A 22818-nucleotide genomic window follows, 5' to 3' on the forward strand; every position below is an offset into this window, starting at 1 on the left:
CTAATGCTGAAATAGATAAAATTAGCCACACACTAAAACTGGAGAACGGTATTGAAGCTGATAGGGTAGAATGACTGTACAGAAATAGATAATCGCAAGACCCTGGAGGAATTTGAAAATTACACAAAATAATTTTAAGTAAAGGTGTTGCTAGATAAGGAGCCAATGTAAGACAATGTACATAAGATTGTTAAGTGAATGGTATAACTTCGGTAAAGCTTTGAACCAATGTTTCAAGGCCAGTCAAGCCCAAGGCAGAAACTCTTGGAGAAGTCTGATCCAAAGTAAAAAAAAGTGATAAGATGAAGGATTCAGAAGCACATGATCTGAAGTATGTGGAGAAAATAATAATAACATGCAAGTAGCAGATCTGACAATGGAGAAAATAGAGAGTCAATTTGTATCTCTGTTGCTATTAATCTGGTTCAGCAACAGGGAATGGCTAGGAGGATAGATGGAGGTGATGGCTTTAATTCTTCTTAATTATTTGTGTGAAATATCTACTCATTCAAAATAAGGTGTTGAAGGAGTAGCATACTTTTAAAAATACTGCGAACAAGACTTGAATTCCAGAAGTGACTAAGAGTGACTTTCTTGACATCTAAGTGACATTACGGAGCCCTGTAAAAAATTAAGTCAATGAACATAAAATAAAAATACCAATAGAACTACCTACCCTGACATACAATGGCAATCATTCTGGGAATTTCCAATGACCAGAAACATAACTGGACCACTGACATAAACACCATGGCTATAATGGGCACAAGTTGGGAATCCTATAGTGAGTGACTCACTTACTGACTGACAGTCTAAAACCTTCACATCATTAAACAGATTAAGTTAAGAGCATGAAAAATTTCCCCACTCGACTGGATGAATGGAATACCAACAATTTTCTAGAAACTTGATAGCATCCAAAACAAAGCAGTTCACTTGATTGGAACTCCATCAACTCTCCTAAACATTAACTCTCTAATACCACTGATAGACACTGACTTCAGTGTTTACCACCCACGAAGTTGCCTGAGCTACTCCAATATCAAACTGGCCACAACAAAGGAGAAAGCCAATTTGGATGTAGGTACAACGGCACCTGCAGGTTCTCTCCCCAATCACACGCATTGAGTTAGAAAAAATAACACTGGTGCTTCACTGTCACCAGGTTTAATCACAAATCTCTCTCCCCAGATGCACTCTGGAATATCTTCACCAATAGAGCCGCAGAGATTGAAGGCCTGGCTTACAACCACCTTCTCAAGGGCTAGCAGGAATGGGCAGTAAATGCCAGGCTTGGCAGCAATGCCCACTTTCTGAAAACTGAATGCAAAAAAAAAGTGACTCAAGTGAAAGAGACAGTATTCAGGTAGAGCCATGTGTTATCAGAGTGCATGCAAAATATTTTCAGATCATATTACAAAGAGGTCAGATTAAGATTAAGAAACAAAGAATATTCTAAGAATACTTCTGATATAATGTTGTGAGTTATAGGATAGTGGCAGAGAATAAAAAAACACAAATTACAATGAACTGTTAGAAATTGCCCATTTCATGGGAAAATGAAAAATATCACAACCTTTGAGACTGCAAAGCAGGCAGTTAAATGGCAACATGAACTAGAGAGTTAAATGGAATTTTACTCCCTAAAGCAAAGAATATTATGAGAAAATCTAATAAAGGCATTTAACATCATTAAAGGTGCTGAGAGAGCAAATTAACGAAAATAGTCATCATAAGCAGAAGGATAAGTAACCATAAGGTGTCCATTTAAGGTAAAAGCAAATCACTCAGATTTCTTTTTGAATACTGCAAGGTATTATGATCTAGAATATGCCCAAAATTATGGTGGAACTGGATGGGAAATAGTATTGGAAAAAAAGAGGATTCAAGAAAGAGTACAGAAATAATCTAGATTGCTCATTCAAAAGCTGGTACATGCCAAATACCATCCTGAATTTTATGATTCTGAAATCCTAAGAATTAATCTAAACTGTGGAATTTAAGCAACTTTTAAAAATTGACAGAGCAAGACCCAAAAGTTTAGCTGACTTCATAATTTGTTTATGGAATACAATGAGCATCAGAATTGATGAGAGCAGACTTCTTGTTCTTCACAAACATTTTACAAGCTACATTGTATTTCTTCACTAATAAATTACCATAGATAAGAATTATCTCAAAACAATAATCAGTTTTTAAAAGGAAATAATTGAGGGAGGAAAATTGCTGTACTTACCTGAGGTGTCATACTTCGAGATGGCAGGTTTATTCCACCAAACTGTGGATGACCAAGATGAGAAGGATGGAAGTTCCGAAGATCTTGATATCGTGGATAGTCATGGAAGGAACTAGGGACCTGGTGCATGAGCTGAACACCGTGGGAGACCATTACAGATTGAGACATGGGCATTCCAGGGGGGACATTGATCAGCCGAGCTTCACTGTGAGGGGACTTCGCCATTTTCACTTCAGATGTCTTAGGAGCTTCTTTAGCTGGCTGAGGGGTTTTACTAGCTGGAGGAGTTTTAACTGACCCTTCTGGAGTCCTGGCTTGTCTGGTTTCATTATGGACATCTCCAACTGCTGTTAGAGGTGGATACATCATCCGAACATCACGCAGCAGCATCTCCTGGGGGACATTATATTGATCCAATCGTAAACTTCCAGGATGAATTCTGTATTCTGGCTGCATCACAAGGACATCAGGCTGTAGGGGACCCGACCCCCTTCTAATCCCATGATAATGGATTAAATCATCATCAGGTTGATGCTGATTGGGTATCTGAGGCATGCACAAGTCCCTGATAACCGTTGACTGTGGCGTGTTTGATCGCTGCGAACGAAGTTCCATCTGAGATTGAAGCACAGCTCTAGGGGATGGGTGATGAGCTTCAGGTCTAATTCCATATGGGATACCTGGTACTGAAGGGGCATTCATTCTTACTTCACCCTGAGAAAGGTGTCCTAAGGAGACTACCTGAGTCTGTGTCACACTGTGAGGAGGCATAATTACAGACTGTTCTGGTAAATGCACATTGGGAACAAATTGTGCCATTGTGAGGCCAGCATTCAGAACCATGTTTGCATTTATTGACTGAGAAGCAGATGATGTACTACTAGGCTGGCACACTTTGGGAAATGAGGAAGGAGAATGAACAGATGTGTGTGGGGAATGAGGTTCCTGTTTAATGGAAACTGGCAGAGACAGAGCACGTTCTGTTGGGGTGCCACGACCGGAACTGATGTGGTTAGTGTCTGACTGCATCTTACTTGGTATAGCAGCATGGTGAGTGCTGATTCCTGGACTCAGTGTTGACTGCTGAGTTACTTTGACAGGTTCAATTTTAGGAACAACTGGTTCTCCACCTTTTTTGTTAGTAGTTATAATGTTTGGCAGAAGATTGTATACGATCTTCACTGATGCTGGTTGAGAAAGGATGGCAGATTCAGATTTCTCAAGGATCTGATGCTCCTGCTTAATACTTGAAATCACAGGTGGTGTATTATATGGCTGCGCACCACCATGTCCTGCAAGTATGCTTGAGGAATGAGTTCCAATCACATTGTAGCCTGTTGGAGTTTGTGACCCTTTTGTCACAGGTTGTGACTGTGAAACTGGCTCCTGTTTAGCTTGTGACTTGGACACAGATTGTTGAAACTCTATGTCTACTGCACTAGCAGGTGGAATCTGGCTGATCGGAGCACTTATTCGTTGAGGACCTTCAGTCTTCTGGCCCGAGTAGCTCAGTACCACAACTCCTTCAGACGTATTTACTCTTAGCCCTGGACTTGACCCCTGATTTAATGGGATATTATCCACTGACCTTGGCTCATCTGCAATATACGCCATTGTTCCAAGTTTGTATCTGCTGTTTTCAGTCAAGTTTGATCTATATTTCTGTTTTGTCAGAGACATATTTGGGAGGCTGGGTGATTGAGATGGAAGATTACCAGGGCCTCGGTTGTTCACTGAAACTTTTGCCATGTCCTCCTGGTCTAAACTTGGTGGCATTCTGCTTATTACTGAAGTAACTTTAGGTGAGATCAATGAACTAACATGTTTTTCTTTTTCATTAAAGGTTGGTATCTCTGCCAACTGTTGCCCTGCAGTAGTGCATGGTGGAACTGCAGGCTTCTCATCCAAGACCAATTTGTTGATTTCAGCTGAAGGAAATGCTTCATCTGTCCGAACTGAAGTCAAAGGTTCATTTATAGCTGTGGTAACAAAAGTTGTAGGGACTCCTGTGGCTGATACATACTTTGGCTCCATGAGAATTTTCCGCAATGTACTGGAATTTGTGTCAAGATCTGAAGCTTTGGTATCTGGGGGAGGAGCAGCAGGAGGAGGTGTGGAACAAGAACGGGATGCTTCATGTCTTGAAATCCAATCTGACACAGCCCCAGATGTAACATGTGTAGTTCCTAAAACAGGTGCCGGACTTACTGAAACCTTTGCAGTGGTGGTGGCTGGGAGTGCATTAATAGCCAATCTTGACATGCTCTGCTTAGGTTGAGACTCAGGTGTATGATCATTGTGTTGCTTTAATTTAAAATATGGAGGACTTTTGTTATCCTCACTACATGAAGAATGCTGTGGATCCTGAGGTGAAATAGCTTCAGTTACTGACTCCTTACTTGGTACAGTAACTTTCATTTCATCAGGTTTACACTCTTCTACTCCAGCCACATTGTCAACACCAGCCTTGGGAACACAAAGCGGTTCCACCACTACTCTTTTTGTAGGTTTTTCTACAATGGTTTCTGGTGTAACAGTACTTTGCTTTATGTCAGTAGAAACAGTCACCGGCTCAGGTTCAGAGCTGTTGTCGTCTGCTAGTTCCCCTTTTCTGCCAGTGCTTCCTCGCCTATTACGCCTCGATGCTCTAGGTTTTGAACGCCCTCTGCGACTTGGAGTTCGTGGGACTTCAACAGGTTCTGGTTTCAGAAGGTTCTCAGTTTTCTGGGAGATAATTTCAGACTGCTGGAGGCACGTGTCAGGATCTTTTACCTCAGACAAAGTAGTTAATAGAGCAGATCCAGAAACTGAACTGACTGAAACTGCTGACTGACTGTCCACCACTGAAGTTTTAGAAACCAAACTGTCTGAAGATATAGTTGGAGAAGCAAGACTGACTATTCCAATGGGAGTTTCAGAAACTACATTCTCAATTGAAGTTGAAGCTTTGGAAATCACACTTTCCACTGAGGCAGGAGCTTTAGATATCACACTTTCCACAGAGACAGGAGCCTTAGATATCACACTCTCCACTGTAATAGTGCTTTTAGATAACACACTCTCTTCTGAGACAGGAACTTTAGAAATCATGGTATCTAATGAGGCTGAAGCTTTAGAAATTACACTGTCTGCTGAGGTGGAATCTACTAGCGTAGTAGCTTCAGTTACTACATTACTTGTTGAGGTAGTAGCTTTAGAAATTATGCTATTTGTTGAAGAGGGAACTTCAGAAACCGTTCTTTCTACTGAGGAAACTTCTGAAGACATAGTCTCTGTTGATACGGGAAATTTAGAAACTGAGGGTGGGGCTTTCGAAACACCACGATCTGAAGTTGGGATCTTTGATACCAAACGATTTGAGGGTGACGTTTTTGTCAATAACCGGCCTGAGGCACTAACATCATTATTAGACTCTAATATATTTACAACTGCCTGATCGGTTTCAGGCTGTAATGCATCTGAGGGTGTAGGGAGCACCATATGATCTTCAGAGATGCCTGCCACAGTTTGTTCAGCAGAATATCTTGGAGCAGATGTGAAGTTGTCAGGTTCTGCTGATTCATCTGCAATAATGGAGTCAATGGCAGCTGCAAGTTCGGTTTCACTTGCCTGATGAGCAGGCTTTTCTACTTCTTCCTCTGGCCTAACATCAGGTTCATTTGTTGCCTCTTTGTAAGGATGAACAGTTGGGATTTCTGTTAATTTTGCAATGTTCTCTACTGCTCTTTCAAGTTCTATCTGCTTAGCACGTTGCACAGCTTCTGGTGAACACTCAAGTTTTGGGGTTTCTTTTTCTGGTGATTTTGGTGGTTCTGAAAATGGATTACTTGCTTCTTCTTCTATTAGTTTGGGTGACTGAATGTCATTTTTCACGGAGTCTTTCTTTACTGTCCCAGTCATCTCTACATCACTTTTAGTAACTTTTAACTCTTCGGTATTTAGTCTTATTTCCAAATTCCGTAAACTCATTTTGTCTTCATTGGTCTTAGAATTTCTTCCCCTTCCGCACTTTGATTTTGAGCCTTTCTCCAAAGTTTTTTTATCTATTATTTCACTAGTGTTTTTATCTGAAGGACATTTTTCTGATGCAACATCATTTTTGTCTGCTTTTTGATCAATTACCATCTCACTTTCTTCTACTGAGGTTTTTATATTCTCATTCGAACTTTGCTCAGCTAAGGGTTCTGCAACTTCATCTCTATGGTCAACACAAATCTCAGATGTCCTTGATTCTGTTTTAAACCCTTTTTTTCCTACGTGGCTGCTAAAAGCAGCTGAAGCAGGTACAGAATGTACAGCTTTCTGTGATCTTGGTGATTTCCAGCCTTCAACAGGTTTTGTGCTTTCAGTGCTATCTTTAGTTTCTGTTTCTTCAACTTCTTGCTTTACCTGGTCAGCTTTAAAACAGGGGACTTCTTCCCCTGGTCTACGGCGGGATTTTGGGGGTCTACCTCGTCGTGGTGGTGTTTGTACATTTGATGGTTCCTGAATTTCTTTATCGCCTCTTTTCCTGGTTGACCGTGATGTATCAGCTGAGTCCTTTAGATTTGGTCCATCATCAACTGTCGCGTAAACTGATCGCACATTTCTGCGTCTTGTTCTACCTAAAGGCAAACTTGGCTCCACTGTTTCAGACTCTGGGGCAGAACTTGGAGACTTTGCTGTATTTTTTGAGACTCTTTCTAATTCCAATTTCTGTTCCTGAACTTTCTGAGTGTCAACACGGGGTGATGATGACCTCTTCAGCTTTTCACGGTCTATCCTCTCACTCTTCCTTGTTACAGGTTTTTCTGTGATGGCTGCAGTGACTGCTTGAAGTGGTGCCTTTGTTCTTTTGGTTTGAGAAGACCTTTTCTCTTTTACATTTATAGGTTCTGCATCTACTTCATTATCCGAAATCTGTGGTTGTACCTCCAAATGTTCTTCTTGCTGGATGATATCAAACTGGGCAGTGGTAGAAGGATTTTTATCTCCTTTATGGTCTTCTGCTGTCACTTCCTTTTTGTTAGTTTTGGAGGAATCTACACCGAGTTCTTGCACTTCAGTTTCAGGATTTACGCACTTTTCTTGTAAGTCAGTTCCCCCTGGAGTTGGTGGTTTAATATTCAAATAAGAGGAATGTTCTCCAGCTGATATTTCCTCCTCAGCAGTCACAAGATCTGGAGTAACATTTGCATCTAATTGCTTGTTTACAATAGGTTCTACTTCACAAGGGCTCACACTTACAACAACAGGTTTCAGGACATCAGCTGCAGAAGCAAATTCTGAACGATTCTCTGTTGAGCTGGAAAGTACATTTTCTACCACTGATGCTTCATTCATTACATTATTCTTAACTGTATCCTGCTGTTCAAGGGGAACTGCCTGGGGAACAACTGATGATGGTGGTGGTATATGAGACCTAAAAAGTGGTGTAGCATTCTTTACCTCTGATTCAGGAAGAGATTCCGGTGTTTTAGGCTGAATTTCTTTTTCAATTTCTCGTCGCTCAAGTTCCTTTGGTTTCTGATCCTTTTCCTTTTCCTTTTGCTGCATACGTGTCAATTCAATGAACCGACTGTGAAACAAGACTACAGGTTCTTGCATCAGTTCTAGGGTGTTACTGGAACCATCTACAGATCCCTGCCTTCCAAATAATTTACCAGAAATTACATCCAAATCATCATCTTTTCTTTCAAGGTGCTGTAGACGTTTTGAATCCTGCTCAAAAATTGAGCTATGCAGGAACCGGGAAGCAAATAGTTCCTGCCTTTCTTGCTCATCTTCCTTATGGTCTTCCTTCTTTTCATCTAATTTACCTTCAGAATCTGTTCTGATTTTTTTCTTTTTCATATACCAAGAGGGGATTGGCCTTGGTGCCGATTCCACCTTTTCCTTATCTTTATCCTTTCTAAAATTTGCAAATCTAGAATCTCGATCCAGAAATGACCAATTTTCCTCTCGCGATGATGACAGAGACTTTGCCCTTTCAAGTAAAGCTTTAGTGTCAGGAGTAATTGTCTTGTCAAGAGCAAAGGAGTAGAATTTATTTCTTTCTAGAGAACTGGATAGCTTTAAGTCTGATATCCTATCCTCCCTATTCCGGTAAAACGAAGGAAATCTAGAACTTTCAAAGGATGTTGAAGCTTTGGGTGAATGAGACTTATGTTCATTATCCTCATCAGAATCACTCGGTACCTCACCTGGTTCTAGCTCACGCACTGAACGCTTGCGAATTCCATCTCGTTTTATAATGCTACTTGGAAAACTAACATCAGATCTACTTGCATCAAGTTTCAAACGTGTTTCCCAACGAGGTGTCTCCTCTTCAGAGCTCTGGGATGTTATTTTAATTCTCGACAAATCTAATACTTGTTCTCGCTTATTTGATTCATATGCATTGCACTTTAAAGGTTCTTCTTTAACAGGAATTTGAATGGTGGAGTCTAGTTTGGGAGAAACTTTAGATTCTTTTAGTAACAATGTCTGATGTGGTGAGTCAGAATTATCATCCTCATCTTGATAAGCCAGAATATGTCGAAACCCAGGAGAAAGGACAGTTTTTTCAGAATCCTCACTTTGCTGTCGAGAACTCCTATAATTCCTCTCTCGTTTCATGCTAATTTCAAAATCAAATTGGTCAGTTTTTCTCCGCTTAACTGGAGGAGAGTCATCTGTAACATCCTGAGGTGGCTTCCCCACTTCATGGACCAAACTTCTTCTCTCAAATTCATCTGCATTCTCTTTTTTGGGGCTGTTAAATTTTTCTGATTTTGCCATTTCCATTTCCTGCTGCTGCTTAAGCCGGCGGTTCTGTTCCATTTGTTTCCTATAACTCTGAGTGTAATCGATATCAATCCCAAGTTTCTCCTCTGCATCAGATGTCTGCAGTTTTTCATTGGTGGTCTTGTGATCATTTGTTTCTTCAGTGCCACTATACTTCCTCTTCCGTTCATCTCTTTTAATCTCCCCTTCTCCAGACATTTCGTCAAGATGTGGAGGCAGCTGCTGAAGAATTCCCTTAGCCAGAGGTTTCTGTGTGCCCACTTTCTTCACTCCAGTTTCCTGAATATCCACCAATTCTTCAGATGGCTCACTTAATCTACACTGTACCTCTATGCTGGACCGCAAGCCAATCCCTGCAGAAGCAGTGGAAGACTCCTGCCCTTCTCTGGGGCTAAATGCTGGAACCAATTTTTCTTGCTTAATTTTTCTGTGCTCTCGTTTGAGTGCCTCTTTCCGCACTGGTCGTCGGTCCAAGTCTCCTTCTTTACCCACTTCTCTCCAGGGAGCCAACTCGGGTTGTTTTTTTAGGCCTAGACGCAGTTCCTCTTCCTCTTGACTGCCTCGTTTAACCTCTAACTTCTGCCTGTCTGTTCTTAAAGCTGGATCTGCAAAACGCCTCTTCCTCGCCTCCAGTTTGTCAATATCCATTGCATTTGGTGCATCAGCACACTGTTCAGGTTTGAGGTTCTTTTTATGCTTAATTTTCACTTCCTTGTCCACAATTTCTATTTGGCTGGCAAGCAGTTTCTCTTTTAACAGTTTTGGCCTAGTAGGCTCTGATTTTGACAGCTCAGCTTTTGTTTGATCAAGTCGTGTTAACTGTACTTTGTTTTGTTCTGTAGGAGGAGATTTGACAACATCATTCTCTGGCTTCCCTCTCAATTTCTCTGAAACCAAGGGTTCAATCACCTTTGTCTCTCTTTCCTTTACACGAGTTAAGATCACACATGGAATTAAATCCAAACGATTTTTTGAAGCTCCTTCTTTCTCTGCTTTTTCTTTCCCTTGTTTTATTTTACCCTTTTGTCCATCAGGATTTAGATCCCTATCTATTTCCTGGTCTGTTTCAGAAGATGGGGAACTTGGAGTTAGGGGTTTCACCTTGCGTAGTTTGAGCTTTTCAGTTTTTTCCTTCTTATCTGGTTTCTCCACCTCAGATTTTTCAGTCTTTTTCACTCTTTCCAATTTGTCAACTTTTTCTTTTCGTTGAGTTCGTTTATCGATTCTTTCAGGCTCAAACAGCCGATCTTTCTCTTTTTCATTTTTATCATAACGATCTGGTCGGATTTTGTCAGGCTTATCAACTTTATCATATCGAGGAGGTGACAATGAGCTGCAACTACCACTACGATCAGAAGATCGACTATAAATCCTGCGTTCAGAGTCCATGCTGTCACTCTGATGTCTTTCAGATTGTGTTGGTGATGCACTACAGCTCTGGGCTCTCCTTGAATGTGTTGGGCTTTGGCTTCGTTCACAAGTTCGTCTTTCATGATCTCGTTCACGATCAGATTCATAACGTTCTCTCTCTCTTTCCCTTTCTCGCTGTCTGTAACTGTACTCCCTTATGTCCTGTTCATAGGGATCTCTGTAGTCTCTATACTCTCGTGGATCCTCATAATAGCGAGGATCATAATAATCACCCTGGTAGGGATCCCATTCTGCATAAAAATCTCTACTTCTTGCCCGATAGTCTCGACGAGGATCTTCAGGAAATACAGCAGCTGGACCCCTTACTGCATCAAAGTATGCTCGATCTGTAGGATATTCATGATACGATCCTCTCCGGTCCTCTCTGTTAATTAAAGAAATGTATATCAATTCAAATGTCATTGTTTTAAACAAATCAATGGCAGTATAAAATTAATTTTCTATTTGTAAATAGGCCATCACCAAAATTAAATACTCTGGATTTGATCCTTGTTTCAAAGCTATTCTGTAATGGAAAACTGCAGTCTTTTTTTTCACAAGCTGTTGTTAACAGACATTCATTTGATGACGTCTTATCCTGTGCTGTTGAAGTTTTCTAACTCTTTAAATTTAGATAAATTTAAATTTAAATAATAAGACGCCTTTAAATTTGTTTTGTCTTGCCAAGTTTTATCAGCACCTGGAAAGCCTACCTTCTTGTATACAAACCAGCAAACTGCATAGGTTCAATGCTGACCTCTGATGCTGACCATGTGGGATTTCACCTGAGTGCTCTGGTTTCCTCCCTTTCCCAAAAATGTACTGGTAGGTTAACTGGCTAGTTTAAGTTGTCCTTACTACAGATGGGTTGCAGGAAAATCAGCTGAGTTAATGAGAATGGTGCACTGACTGAGGGGCAGCCTATAATCTATGGGTCAAACAGACTTCTTCGATGTCAACTGGAAAAAAAAATCAAAATAGAATATGAAAGGGCAGCATTTGTAAATTTCCATGTCATGAAAACCATTCCGTAAACAGGGCAGCACAGATTGCCTTGTTTTGAAAATGTTACCATAGTGCAGGTATAAAAAAATTCTTTTCATTGAATCAATGTAGCACAGGGAGCAAAAAAAAAACATAATCTTCTGAAATGGGGAAAAGTAAGTGTTGCACTGATGAAATTCCAGGACTATATTTGACATAAAAGACAGAAACCATAAGGGACATTACCTATTTACATTGGACTTTTCAAGTAGGCAACAAGCAAAACACCTGTTTCCACATGTCCCCCCCGCCCCAAAAAAAAAGCACTTCCTACACAGCTACTTCCATCACCTTTGGATAATTCAGATTCAAGCAAGGACATCATCAAATGCTCCACAGAATGTATGGAGTTGCAATATTTGCTGATTAGTAAAGGTCCTACAATGGATTGATCAACAAATCATGGAGTCAAATAGCATGGAAACAAATCTTTCAGCCCACTGAATCCACACAAATCCCATTTAATCCTTCCCACACTATCTTCAGCTCTCCCCCAAAACAGTTCCACTCAATGAGTGCTTGGGCAATTTACAGTGGCCAATTAACTTATCAATCTGCACATACTTGTGAAGTGGATGGAAACCAGAGGAAACCCATGCTTTAATAGGGGGATATGCTAACTAAACACATAATGTACCTGAGGTCAAGATTGAATGCAGATTGCTGGAGTTGTAAGGCGATGGTTCTATTTGTTGTGCTATTGCACTGCACGAATCTCATTTTGAAAGTATATTATTATTTACTGAGTTAATGCTTGCAGACACTGAATCATTAGTTTTTTTTCTGCTGCAAGTCCTTTAAGTTTCTGTCTTGACAACAGAAGATTCACAAATGGATGAATGTTTTCACCAAGTCACTGGAGTGATTGTTTAAAGTTTGTTCTGTCTTCTTTATACAATGTGCATTTTATTAATTTATATCAAAATAAACAGCTACATAAAAATACCAGTAATACAGAATAGTCATTTTGAATTTGGACACAAAGTCTGATATTTTTACCCAGTGATGAATTGATACATCCCTGATCAAAATTGAAGTGCAAGCTGAAAACCAGAAAATGAATTATAATGTTTAAACCCATATATATCTGAATTAGGGAAGAGAGAATTATATCTGACTGCCATGGCCCTTGGATTATGCTAAGTATAGGAAAAACATATGCTAAAGACTTAAACAAAGCTTCCTCTAGAGTAAACCATTTTACCAACAATGCTTTTGAGAGGTAATTAAAACACTAGTGGAATGCATTGGAAACACATTTCGAATATACAAAGGTTCTACATTTTAAAGTTGCTAAGGCAAAAATTACGCATTTATGAGTAACCAATCCATGGACATACAATTCCTAATTTACATATAATAAATGTTCAGACATCTAATTGTCAAAGTTGATCAAAAATCCTGAGCTGAACAGTGTAGCAAACCAGAAGTTCTTCACACTATATAGTTTTCATTGTTTAAGAAGCATTAACAAACTTAAAAAAAAGATTCACTTGCCTTCTCTCTGCAAAGATTTCATATAGATCTCTAATATCTTGCCCAGAGACTTCCATTGAACGATAAAATGCCAACTGACTCTCACGGTTTGCAAAATCCACCTGGTATGGAAGATATCTCACTGTTAGGCATTAGAAGCAGAAACTATATCAAGTATGGATATATATATATATATATATAAAAAAACAAATAAATATAGCTGAATATTCAACTGCAAAGTTGAACTGGCAGCAAATAGTACTGTTTTAAATGCTTATGTTTCTTGCAAGCATTAAACTGCTTTTCCAATTTGCTTGCTAGTCATTATGCCACTTTAAATTGCTGAATGCCAATAGAGTATGCTTTCCAAAGTTATAAAATAAAATTTTAAACTTTCTGGGCTTTTCTTAAGATTTAAACTAAATAATCCCCTTCAATGTTGCTATTATTTCATGCTCTGGTTCTGAACATAACACATCAGCATTTCATGCAATTCCACAGAATTGAGGAAGGGTTGGGAAAAGTTTGTGTATGTGAGTGTGAGAAGACAGGGAACATTGCTATAAACATCTACCTGAAAGACAGAAAGAGAGGAATTTTAAGAATGAAGAGAACGTGCACTCCTAGATTCCCCATGAACTCTCTTATACTAACCTTTATTCTATTTCCTCCAATCTTCCTGCCCTTGGTCTCCTGCACCGCTGTCTGTGCGCATTCAATTTCATCGTACAACACCAGAGCCATTCCTTTCTGACGATCCAACACAATCTGTCCCAGGAGGTAAAGAAAGAAGTCAGCTAGTTCCCTGAATAGGAAGGGCATGTAACTGATATCTGGTAGAATCTCTCGAGGGTTTGTGCATTTTTGAGAAGGGCTAAGTTAGAATTGATGTTTGATGTCATTTCCCTGTAAGTAATCCATAAGCAGAGAGGTCTACTAGAGCTCATATCAATTATGATTATTGTGAAGGTTGTTTACATAGCTTATTCGTGAGCAAGGGACCTGTAATAAAATGTTATTAGAGAAGTTGTGTATCAGAGAGTGACATAGTGAATGACAAATTAAAAGATGAGCTGAAGATATAGAGAATGCTATATCAAAGAAATAATGCATCATCTTACTACTTTCACATCATTTTACACCCAGAAGAAATTAGCTGCAATGATAAATATAATTTTCAAATAAGCTTTGAACATATGATTTGTTTGATTCAATATCCTCTTCATAAAACTATTGTTGGTCTTACAACCAATTTCAAGATTTAATATGAGAAAAATCAACACCAGGGCTTCCAAAATAACCCAGCAGAGATTGTAAAACAATGGCTCTCTACTACCATTACTATTGTTATACAATGCAATGGTTCAATGTTCAGCAGCTCCTCACTGCTACATTCAGCTTTCTGAAAGGAGCCGGGTTACATTTTGATGCTAAAATATAGAACCGCTCCATATGGACATAAATAAGATTGATCAGTAATTCACAGAGTAATCAGTTCAGTGGCTTGGGTGGGAATATTCATTAGAAATGAGATCTGACAAAGAACTTGCACCTGAAACATTGAACAACTTTTTATTTCAGATTCCCTGTTCGTAAGCTGATTATTTAAAAGTGGTGGGGAAAAAAATGATTAAATATGCCATGCTGTGGGTGACATTACAGGGACCAGACATTAACTTTTTTAAGCATTTTAAACTGGCCAGAGCAGCAAACACAATCTTATTAAGGAAATAGTTTTTAAAAAGATTATGTTTAAATACTCTGAATAAAATGCATTTTTCACAAGTTTCTTTTAAGGTACAAAATAAAACTGAAAACTGACTAGATTAATATGCTTATGATACAAACTGATTATTATTATTTGCTTTTATCAGAACATGAAATGTATAGAAGGAATATTTTGAAGGGGAAATTGAAATCCAAATGATTGGAAGAAAATTCTTTTTGCTGCCAGTTGTTAATAACTTAAGGAATGTAAATGAGCACTGCAAGAAGACACTTACTTTGAGCACAGGACCATAACGACAAAAATGTCTGGACAAGTATTGTTCAGTAATATTTGAAGATAGACCATCCAGCCATACACAATTAGTTGGCATACTCTTTCCAAATCCCAGCTAAGGAGAATGAGAAATAGAGAGAAGAAAATAAGTGTACTTTAATTGTAACAAAACTCAAGGACCTAAATTCAAAGGATTAAGCTATATGGTAGACTTTCATTTTTGCAAATATCATCTAATTGGCTAATGGACAAAATTTACAAACTCTACTTATCAATTATAGAATAACTGATATAAAGATATTCACTGGAGATAATTGGTATAGAAACACGATGGAAATTTATACATGATTTATATATTTTGAAGATTTTATTCATCATATCTTCTTTCACACATAATTGACTCATACATTATTTGGCAGCTGAAACAGGAACTCTGCCTTTCAGTTTCCTTGCAGAACTGGCCTTTCAGGATATACTCAAACATGTTGGGATGACATTCTAAATTTCCCTCACTTCATTTGGGAATCTGCCATTTCTTTCCTTTACAGCTGAGCTAATTTCTCATGGAGTACTGATGTTATGCTTTGTAACTTCAAGATATAATATCCTGAAGCATTTCCTCGCTGTTTAAAAGTACTAAAGAGCACACAAATGTCTAATATTTTCATTTGTACATAAAAGCATTACTTAATTATAAATAATACTTCATTATATTAAGTATTAATTATTGTTATTTATCTTATTAGATAAGTACAATATAATGGTAGTAGAGAAGAGATGGCCACTCAAATTGTAGTACATAGTCAATCATACAAAGTAGTAATTTTTGGCTTTCTTTGGTATATGCCTACTGTATTCAACTGAGCAAAATGAATTTCATTTGAACATTCTTAAGTAAATATTTTATTCAGCTTCCATGTTGGCATTATTATAATTCAAATTTACATTCAGTGTTATGATCAGATATTCCTACAAATATCCTTGCACTAACTAGATATTATATACATTATTACAACTTGCCCATATAAAGTCTTGCAAAATGCAAACTTATGCATATTGCTTTCAAATCAAATTACAAAATGCAAGAGAAAAAACGGCACTTTGCCATATTGGGGACATAATTACTTTATTGTTGATTTCCTAGATGTTGAGTTCCTGATTTTTACTGAACCAGGTCAAGAAAAAAAAAATCCAAATGGAAGTGAGTGAAATCTAAGGATAAGTTGAATTTTGAATCAGATGCTTCAACCACAGAGGTCTGCATTAGCTCATTAAAGTTAGCATGGGTTGCTGTGTGACATGGGGATGGGATGTAAGGAAGGAGAAACCAGAGCAGATCAATCTTCCAATCTAGCCCAATGGAATCTTAAATCAGAAAGTGCCAGGCTTCACCATTGTCCAGGTCAATTTAGCTTGTTTCAACTCTTATCTGAGAGAGAAACAGTAATGTTTGCGTTCATACACTGTTCAGTCACAGCTCAGACAGGTTGACCAAAGGTAACACCAAATACATCCACAGACAGATCTGCAGGTTGGACACTATACCTAATATGCCAAAGAGAACAATGTAAAAACTTGGAGGGAGGAAAGGGAAAAGTAACTCAATAAAACAATGGGGAATATTACAAAAGTAAAGTTACAACAAAAAACAGTATACAAGAAATTGTTCAACAGAAAATTCTTACTAATATTTCACTGTGAATTCCTGATAAGTGAATATTCCTGATAAGCAAATGACTGTATTTCTCCTTCCTGACCTTGAGCCGATTATTTCCTAAGTACTCTCCGTCCATTTTCTTGATGGCTTTGCAGACACTTGCAATGTCACAGTACTGTAGGAAGGCGTATTGAGGAACCCCATTTACCTTCTTGATGTCAATATCCTGTCATTTTAAATAAAAAAAAGACAATAGCATGGACATTGAACTCTGGGCCTTTGCCTCATTTGGCAATTTTAATGTTTTGATATAGTTTTCTTTGCATTTACTTTTTAGATTAAGTTGTGCTGCAAAAAAAAATTCTTTGTTAAACATTTGATAGCTATTTTCATGTGGAAATGTAATGCATAATATCAATCACTACTATTTGCATTGGCCTCTTAAAGGAGTAGAAATAGTCAATTAGAAGATTACTCAAGGAAATGTAAATTTCTTAAATTTTAACAGTATTAAAACACCTGCTTGGATAGCACAATGTGTCTTCACCCAATGCTTGAACTTAAAGACTTGGCAGCAGTTAGGACTTGCACACAACCTTTTAACCTATAAACTATGGTTCAATTTGGAAACCAGACTGCTTCATATAATGGTGCTATTCGGGTTGCAAATCTGGTTCCAAATTTTAATAATTCATACTAACCAAATATAGAATTCAATGTGTGCAGATAAAAAGACAACAAAAAGTGAGTCATTCCTTGCCCTTTAAAAACTTCAGCCTGTAACCCTATACCCCATTAGGTCATACTCATGCAAAATCCTGTCCCCATGCTTACTATTCCATTGTTCCAGAAGCCCTAACGCTTCCAATTTAAAATTCCTAGTCATGTTTAAATCTTAGCTGGCTTTTTTTACTCTAGTGTTTCAATTAACAAATCAGGCAGGTTGATCAATGTTTAACAGTGCCTTGAAATACTGCAGGCATTCCCAAATGAGGTATTTGGAGTGTGCAGAGTGTTAATACACTTTCAACCTTTCAGCATTATGCACATTGATTTAGAATTAATTTGACCCTGCTCATCAGTTTTACCCATCACCCAAGAGGACTCATAATGTGACAATTAGACTATCAAAATTAAATGTAACAAATATAGCTTATTCTCCACAAGAGATTAAATACAAATCACAAAAGTTATTTATTTAATGCTTGGTAAAAAGATCTGCTCTGCAGCAATTATGGAAGATAATCAAGATGATAAATGATTAGAACGTTGATAAATCTATACAGCCTAACTTCACTTGCAAATCAGAAGCTCATAGAAAATCCTGTCATCTTCATAATGACCAATTCAACAGTGTACATACCACAATCTCCCCAAAGCGTTCAAAGATGTTTCGAAGATCTCCATAGGTTGTTGTTTTCTCCAAGTTTCCAATAAATAACGTCCTTGTGGCCTTGGGATGAAACTCATCTATTCGGTCATCCAGCGGTCGAAATTCATTCTCACTTTCCGTTTCTGCAAGGGGACCCAAACAAAAAAAAATTCAAAAATATATTATGTCACCACCACTAAAACATTATGCATATTAATCCTTCACATGTTCATACATTATACTGCATTTAACAATGCAGTACACATTACGTTCATGTAATCCCACAGTTACTTTGTATTTTTCAATCCTCAAAAGCTTTAACTAAGGTATAACTGACTAAGGAACTGTGTCATCTAGTTATCAAATACTGATTCCACCCAACCATTGTTGGTCATTTGTTCATCACCTGAGGCCTATTTTCCTAGAGTGGATATATATTCTGTGCTGCAGCAAAGACTCAATGCTGTTCCCTTCAGCCTGACAGAGTAGTGAAGCAAACAGATCGAGATTAGTTACAGCAAGCAGACGCTAAGGAGACCAGCAAAATCATGGCTGGCAAGTCACAGGTTGGAGGACCAAATAAGCAGGAGTCATGTGAGCCGATCGCCAGGGTTGGAGGTCCGTGTGTGATAAGAGTCAAGACTCAAAGGTCAAGACATCAGTGAGACCTAGGGTTGAGGTTGGAGGCCCAATGTCTGCAAATTTGGGAGCTTGGGGCCAAGGACTAGAGACAGTCTGTCCTGAAGTTGGAAACCAGTTTGTCTGCCTGGGTGGGAAAGGTTTGTTTTGCTATTGTTGTCTTTTGTTTTGCTCTGTTAAACAATGCAGGCATGCTATGTTGGTGCCAGTAAGTGTGGCCACACTTGTGGGCTACCCCCAGTACACTAATGGGTGTTATAGTTAACATAAATGACACATTTCACTGTACAAGTGATGTACATGTGATTCAATGTATACATGATAAATGAATCTGAATCTGCTCTAATTTTTAACGCAAGGAAATCCTATCAAAAGCAGTTATTACAGAATTCGTAGTTAAGTGAAAATGCTTTGACTACAGATTCTAGTTGACTATTGCCTCTACACTTCTACTCACACTGGCCAATCAATAGTTTTCATTTAAAGATAGACCTGAAATCAGCAGCCCACTGGTGAAGTGTGTACACAGATCCACTTTGAGGAGCACTGAATTGTAGAATTTCTCAATGAAATAAACTATACACAAATGAGACTTACACAAACTGATGCTTCCAAGTCAAAATGTTTAAAACAAGGGATCAGTTTTAAAATAAGTAGCTAGAAAGAAGTAAGAACCAATGCCTTCATCCAGATGGTGCGATATCTTTTGAATTTTCTATTCAAGCAGGTTATGGGGACTTCTCACATTCAAGATAGACAGTGCTAGATTTTTGTACACAAGTAGAAATAGGGGACATGAATTTTTAGTGAAAAATGATTTTCAGGCAAAAGCTGATCCATAATCTTATTGAATAGCAGAACTGAGACAGTCTGGCCACCATTCGATCCCCTCCGAACTCCTCGACTCGCAGCTCAGGACCCTCCGAGTGGTCAACCAAGCACATCTAGCTTCATCCCCCCCCTCCTCGGAGTACCTCCAACTTCTGGTTTTCTTTCTTTATGACCAAGAATAGGCACTTAACAGGACACAAAGCAGGAAGTCAGTTGATTTAATTGAGTTGAGTTTGTGTACCTTTCATCTCTGCATAAAGATAACAGGCAATGTACTAAGGTTCTTGTTCTGGCCTTGTGTAAAGGGGGGTTTCTTTTTCTACTGTGCAGTATGTAATCAAAAGGGCTTTGTTTTGTTAACTAGCAGGAATGTTTCTTTGTTGCGAGAGAGTGCTGGGAGAAGTGTTCCTTTGTAAACCAAATGGAGATTAATGTTCTTTCTTCTGAGTCTGTAAGCTTTTGTTGACGGGCTTTTGGGCAGATCAGCGCGAGGGGGTCCAGAGAGAGGACGCAATGCTGTAAACTGGGCGAGGAACGGACCCCAAGGGGCGGGGGGGGGGGGGGCCGAGGCCAGGAGGTACTCCGAGGAGGGGGGATGAAGCTAGATGTGCTTGGTTGACCACTCGGAGGGTCCTGAGCTGCGAGTCGAGGAGTTCGGAGGGGATCGAATGGTGGCCAGAAGACTTCAATAATTGAGCTCCAACGGTTGTGCACGAAGTGGTTTGGACTTTGATAAGTTTGGCACCTGTTCTTTATTTTTTCTCTTCATATATACTGTATCATTATTAATCACTTAGTTATAGTAACCTTTATAAATTGTACTCATTTAATCGCTTATGGTGTACTGTCTGTTTTTGGGCGAGGCGGGGACATCACACAGCATCCACACCAGCTGATTACCCAGTTTGGCCGGGCCAAAGACTGCTCCCCCTAGACGAGAACGAGCTGAGCGAGCCTGAGGCGACCCAGGGGGTTACACAGGCAATGTACTACGGTTCTTGTTCTGGCCTTGAGAAGCATCGTTTGCTTTGTTCAAACATCACTTCCTGTTCATAAGCTGTTTTTCACATCATATCCTGCACAGGTTAACTTGGATTTCGACCTGAACCACACATGGTAGAAAGACATCCATCTCCAACCACTCTTTATTTGCCATTGAAACTGTGATATTTTGTGAATCCTGAGCTTTCTTAATATTGGTAAACATTTAGTAGATGGACTTTGAAGAGGTAGTATGTCCTTTATCACTATTAACCCACAAATTCACTCTGATCTAAATGGCATAGTTACAGAATGTTGCATGTGTGTGTGTGTCACCTTGTATTCTCACTGATTGTGAGAATAATTGATAGTGTTAGTATATTCAGGCGTGTGATGATTCTGTATTGAATCTAATACGTACTTAACTTAATACAGTTTTACAAGCTTGTCCTCACCAAAAATCCAGAAAAAAGTCTCTGGCTTGGGTGACTTCTGAGAGAAGTTAAACTCCTTGCCTGGGTTTGTACACACACACACTGCAAGGGCAGTAGAGTTTCTATGTAATAAACTAATCCAAAACACAATTGTTCCATGCTTCCATAAAGCCTTTGATATAACCATACTCTCTCAAAACTCAGTGCTGCTCAGTATACACCTACCTGGGCCAGTCCAGGCAGTGACTTCAATCTGCATGCCAAAAAATAACTTCCCCTTAGATGCATTCATAGCCTTCTCTTGATCTTCTTGTTGTCGAAAGAAAACTAGGCCATAGCGCTCTTCGGATGCACCGTGGATCTGTACAGATGTTACCTTTCCATACTTCTTAAATTCATGAAATAGACCATCTTTAAGGCTTGTGTCTAAATGCAAAAATAAATATTTTCAATACAACACTGTCCACATGATGCAAAGTATCATTTTTCTTTAGCTTAATTAGTATTCAACAGAAACTCCAATTTTACAAGTGCTTACATCTAGAATGCTCTTCTGATCTGCAATGATAGACAATCCTGGTTTTCAGAGATTCTCAGATGAGAGCTACCAAAATGATCTGAAAGTATGGAAAGCACTGGCCATGCTGCAGTCAGCAGACAAATATAATATCCCCTGCAAAATCAATGGAGGGGAAGTTGGACTAAGAGAGAATTTGACCTGCTACTTGTATCCAATAATTATAATGACAAGGCTTTGCTCAATTTTAATCCAGATCTGTGTCATCCTTTTCAATAATATTACTAGCACGTAGAAAAATACAAAAAAATTAAGCTGCAATGAGGATAAAAAAAATCCTAAATTTTATTTTTATATAAATTATGCCGCAAGATGGCATCCCTAATTTAAACTTCTATTAAATTCTCCTATTTTATAAAAATGGATGCCAGATTTATTTCTAGTTCAGATTCTAACTACTATACACGACTGAGACATCAATATTTATAATTTCAACTGCTTCAAGAAATGCAGTAATAATAAAAAAATCCCAATATTAGTATTTCAGAGTTAAACCCTTTAAAAGGACATACATTAAGAAACCAATTAACTATGGGTTCTGAAATTAAAACGTAGTAATTAACCATGTGATAGCCATCAAGTTTGGAACTTTAACCTTTTAGCACTGATATAATATCAAATCCAGGTAACTTCTGAGTTTGCTTCCTCCACACGTGCTTTCAATCTTTTTGTTAGACTCAATAAAGTGAATAGATTGAGGTAAAAAAAAATCACATTTTTCTGAAGAGTGCTAAAGTTAGTACCCAGTGCTCCCTTACCCCTCACTCTTCCTCCTAACTGTTTTTCCTTCCCATTTGAAGAGATTTATTATTTGCTGGGGCACAACTGCACAGACTGTTAGTATATGTAGAAATGGCCATTTTCATGTGTACCTACCAAATTTAATATGAGCAGATTATTTGGTAATCACACACACTGACCTCATGTTCACAGAAATAATTTTGACAGTGATAAAGCGAAGGTCTATTTTTCTATCCATAACATGGGTATTTTAGGATCAGAAACGGATAATGGATTCTACCAGTAAGATGGCGGTGTGCAAAGACGCAGCAGCCTCTTAGGGTCAACCAAAGGTGTTTGACTCTGTTGAACACCAATAATGTAAGGTGCTTCAGTTGAACCGAGGTGTAGGCCTCAATCTGCAGGTTTGGCTGCTACTGCAGTCCAGGAGAAGAGGTGTCTGAGGTGGAGTAGCATGCCATCCATGTTCGGTTGGGGGCTGGCCTCGGGAGGGGGTGTTTGTGTGTGTGTGTGTGTGTGTGTGTGTGTCTATGGACTGGCGGGAACAGCACTATCAATTTGTAGGATATGCCACTCAGGTACTTGGGCTATATACATTTTGTGTGACTGTATGTATGCTCGCCATCTTGAATGTGCTGTGTATGTTTTGCACC

General features: G+C 38.7%; 1 protein-coding gene across 3 annotated transcripts in view; it reads right to left on the reverse strand.

The window, feature by feature from the left end:
- spen (spen family transcriptional repressor) overlaps positions 1 to 22818 on the reverse strand; it is a 91744-nt gene that overhangs the window by 9412 nt on the left and 59514 nt on the right. For 2 of the 3 annotated variants that reach the window (XM_059951920.1, XM_059951919.1), the window contains exons 5-11: positions 21073 to 21273; positions 17954 to 18105; positions 16691 to 16816; positions 14935 to 15048; positions 13586 to 13699; positions 12953 to 13053; positions 2237 to 10796 (exon numbers count right to left, since the gene is read on the reverse strand). In XM_059951920.1, the coding sequence (XP_059807903.1) occupies positions 2237 to 10796; positions 12953 to 13053; positions 13586 to 13699; positions 14935 to 15048; positions 16691 to 16816; positions 17954 to 18105; positions 21073 to 21273 (9368 nt within the window). Of the gene's footprint in view, positions 1 to 2236; positions 10797 to 12952; positions 13054 to 13585; positions 13700 to 14934; positions 15049 to 16618; positions 16817 to 17953; positions 18106 to 21072; positions 21274 to 22818 lie in introns of all 3 variants that reach the window. The other variant, XM_059951918.1, reaches the window with a different exon arrangement.

This window comes from Hypanus sabinus, chromosome 27, assembly GCF_030144855.1.
Source record: "Hypanus sabinus isolate sHypSab1 chromosome 27, sHypSab1.hap1, whole genome shotgun sequence".
In the NCBI taxonomy this organism is placed as follows: Eukaryota; Metazoa; Chordata; class Chondrichthyes; order Myliobatiformes; family Dasyatidae; genus Hypanus; species Hypanus sabinus.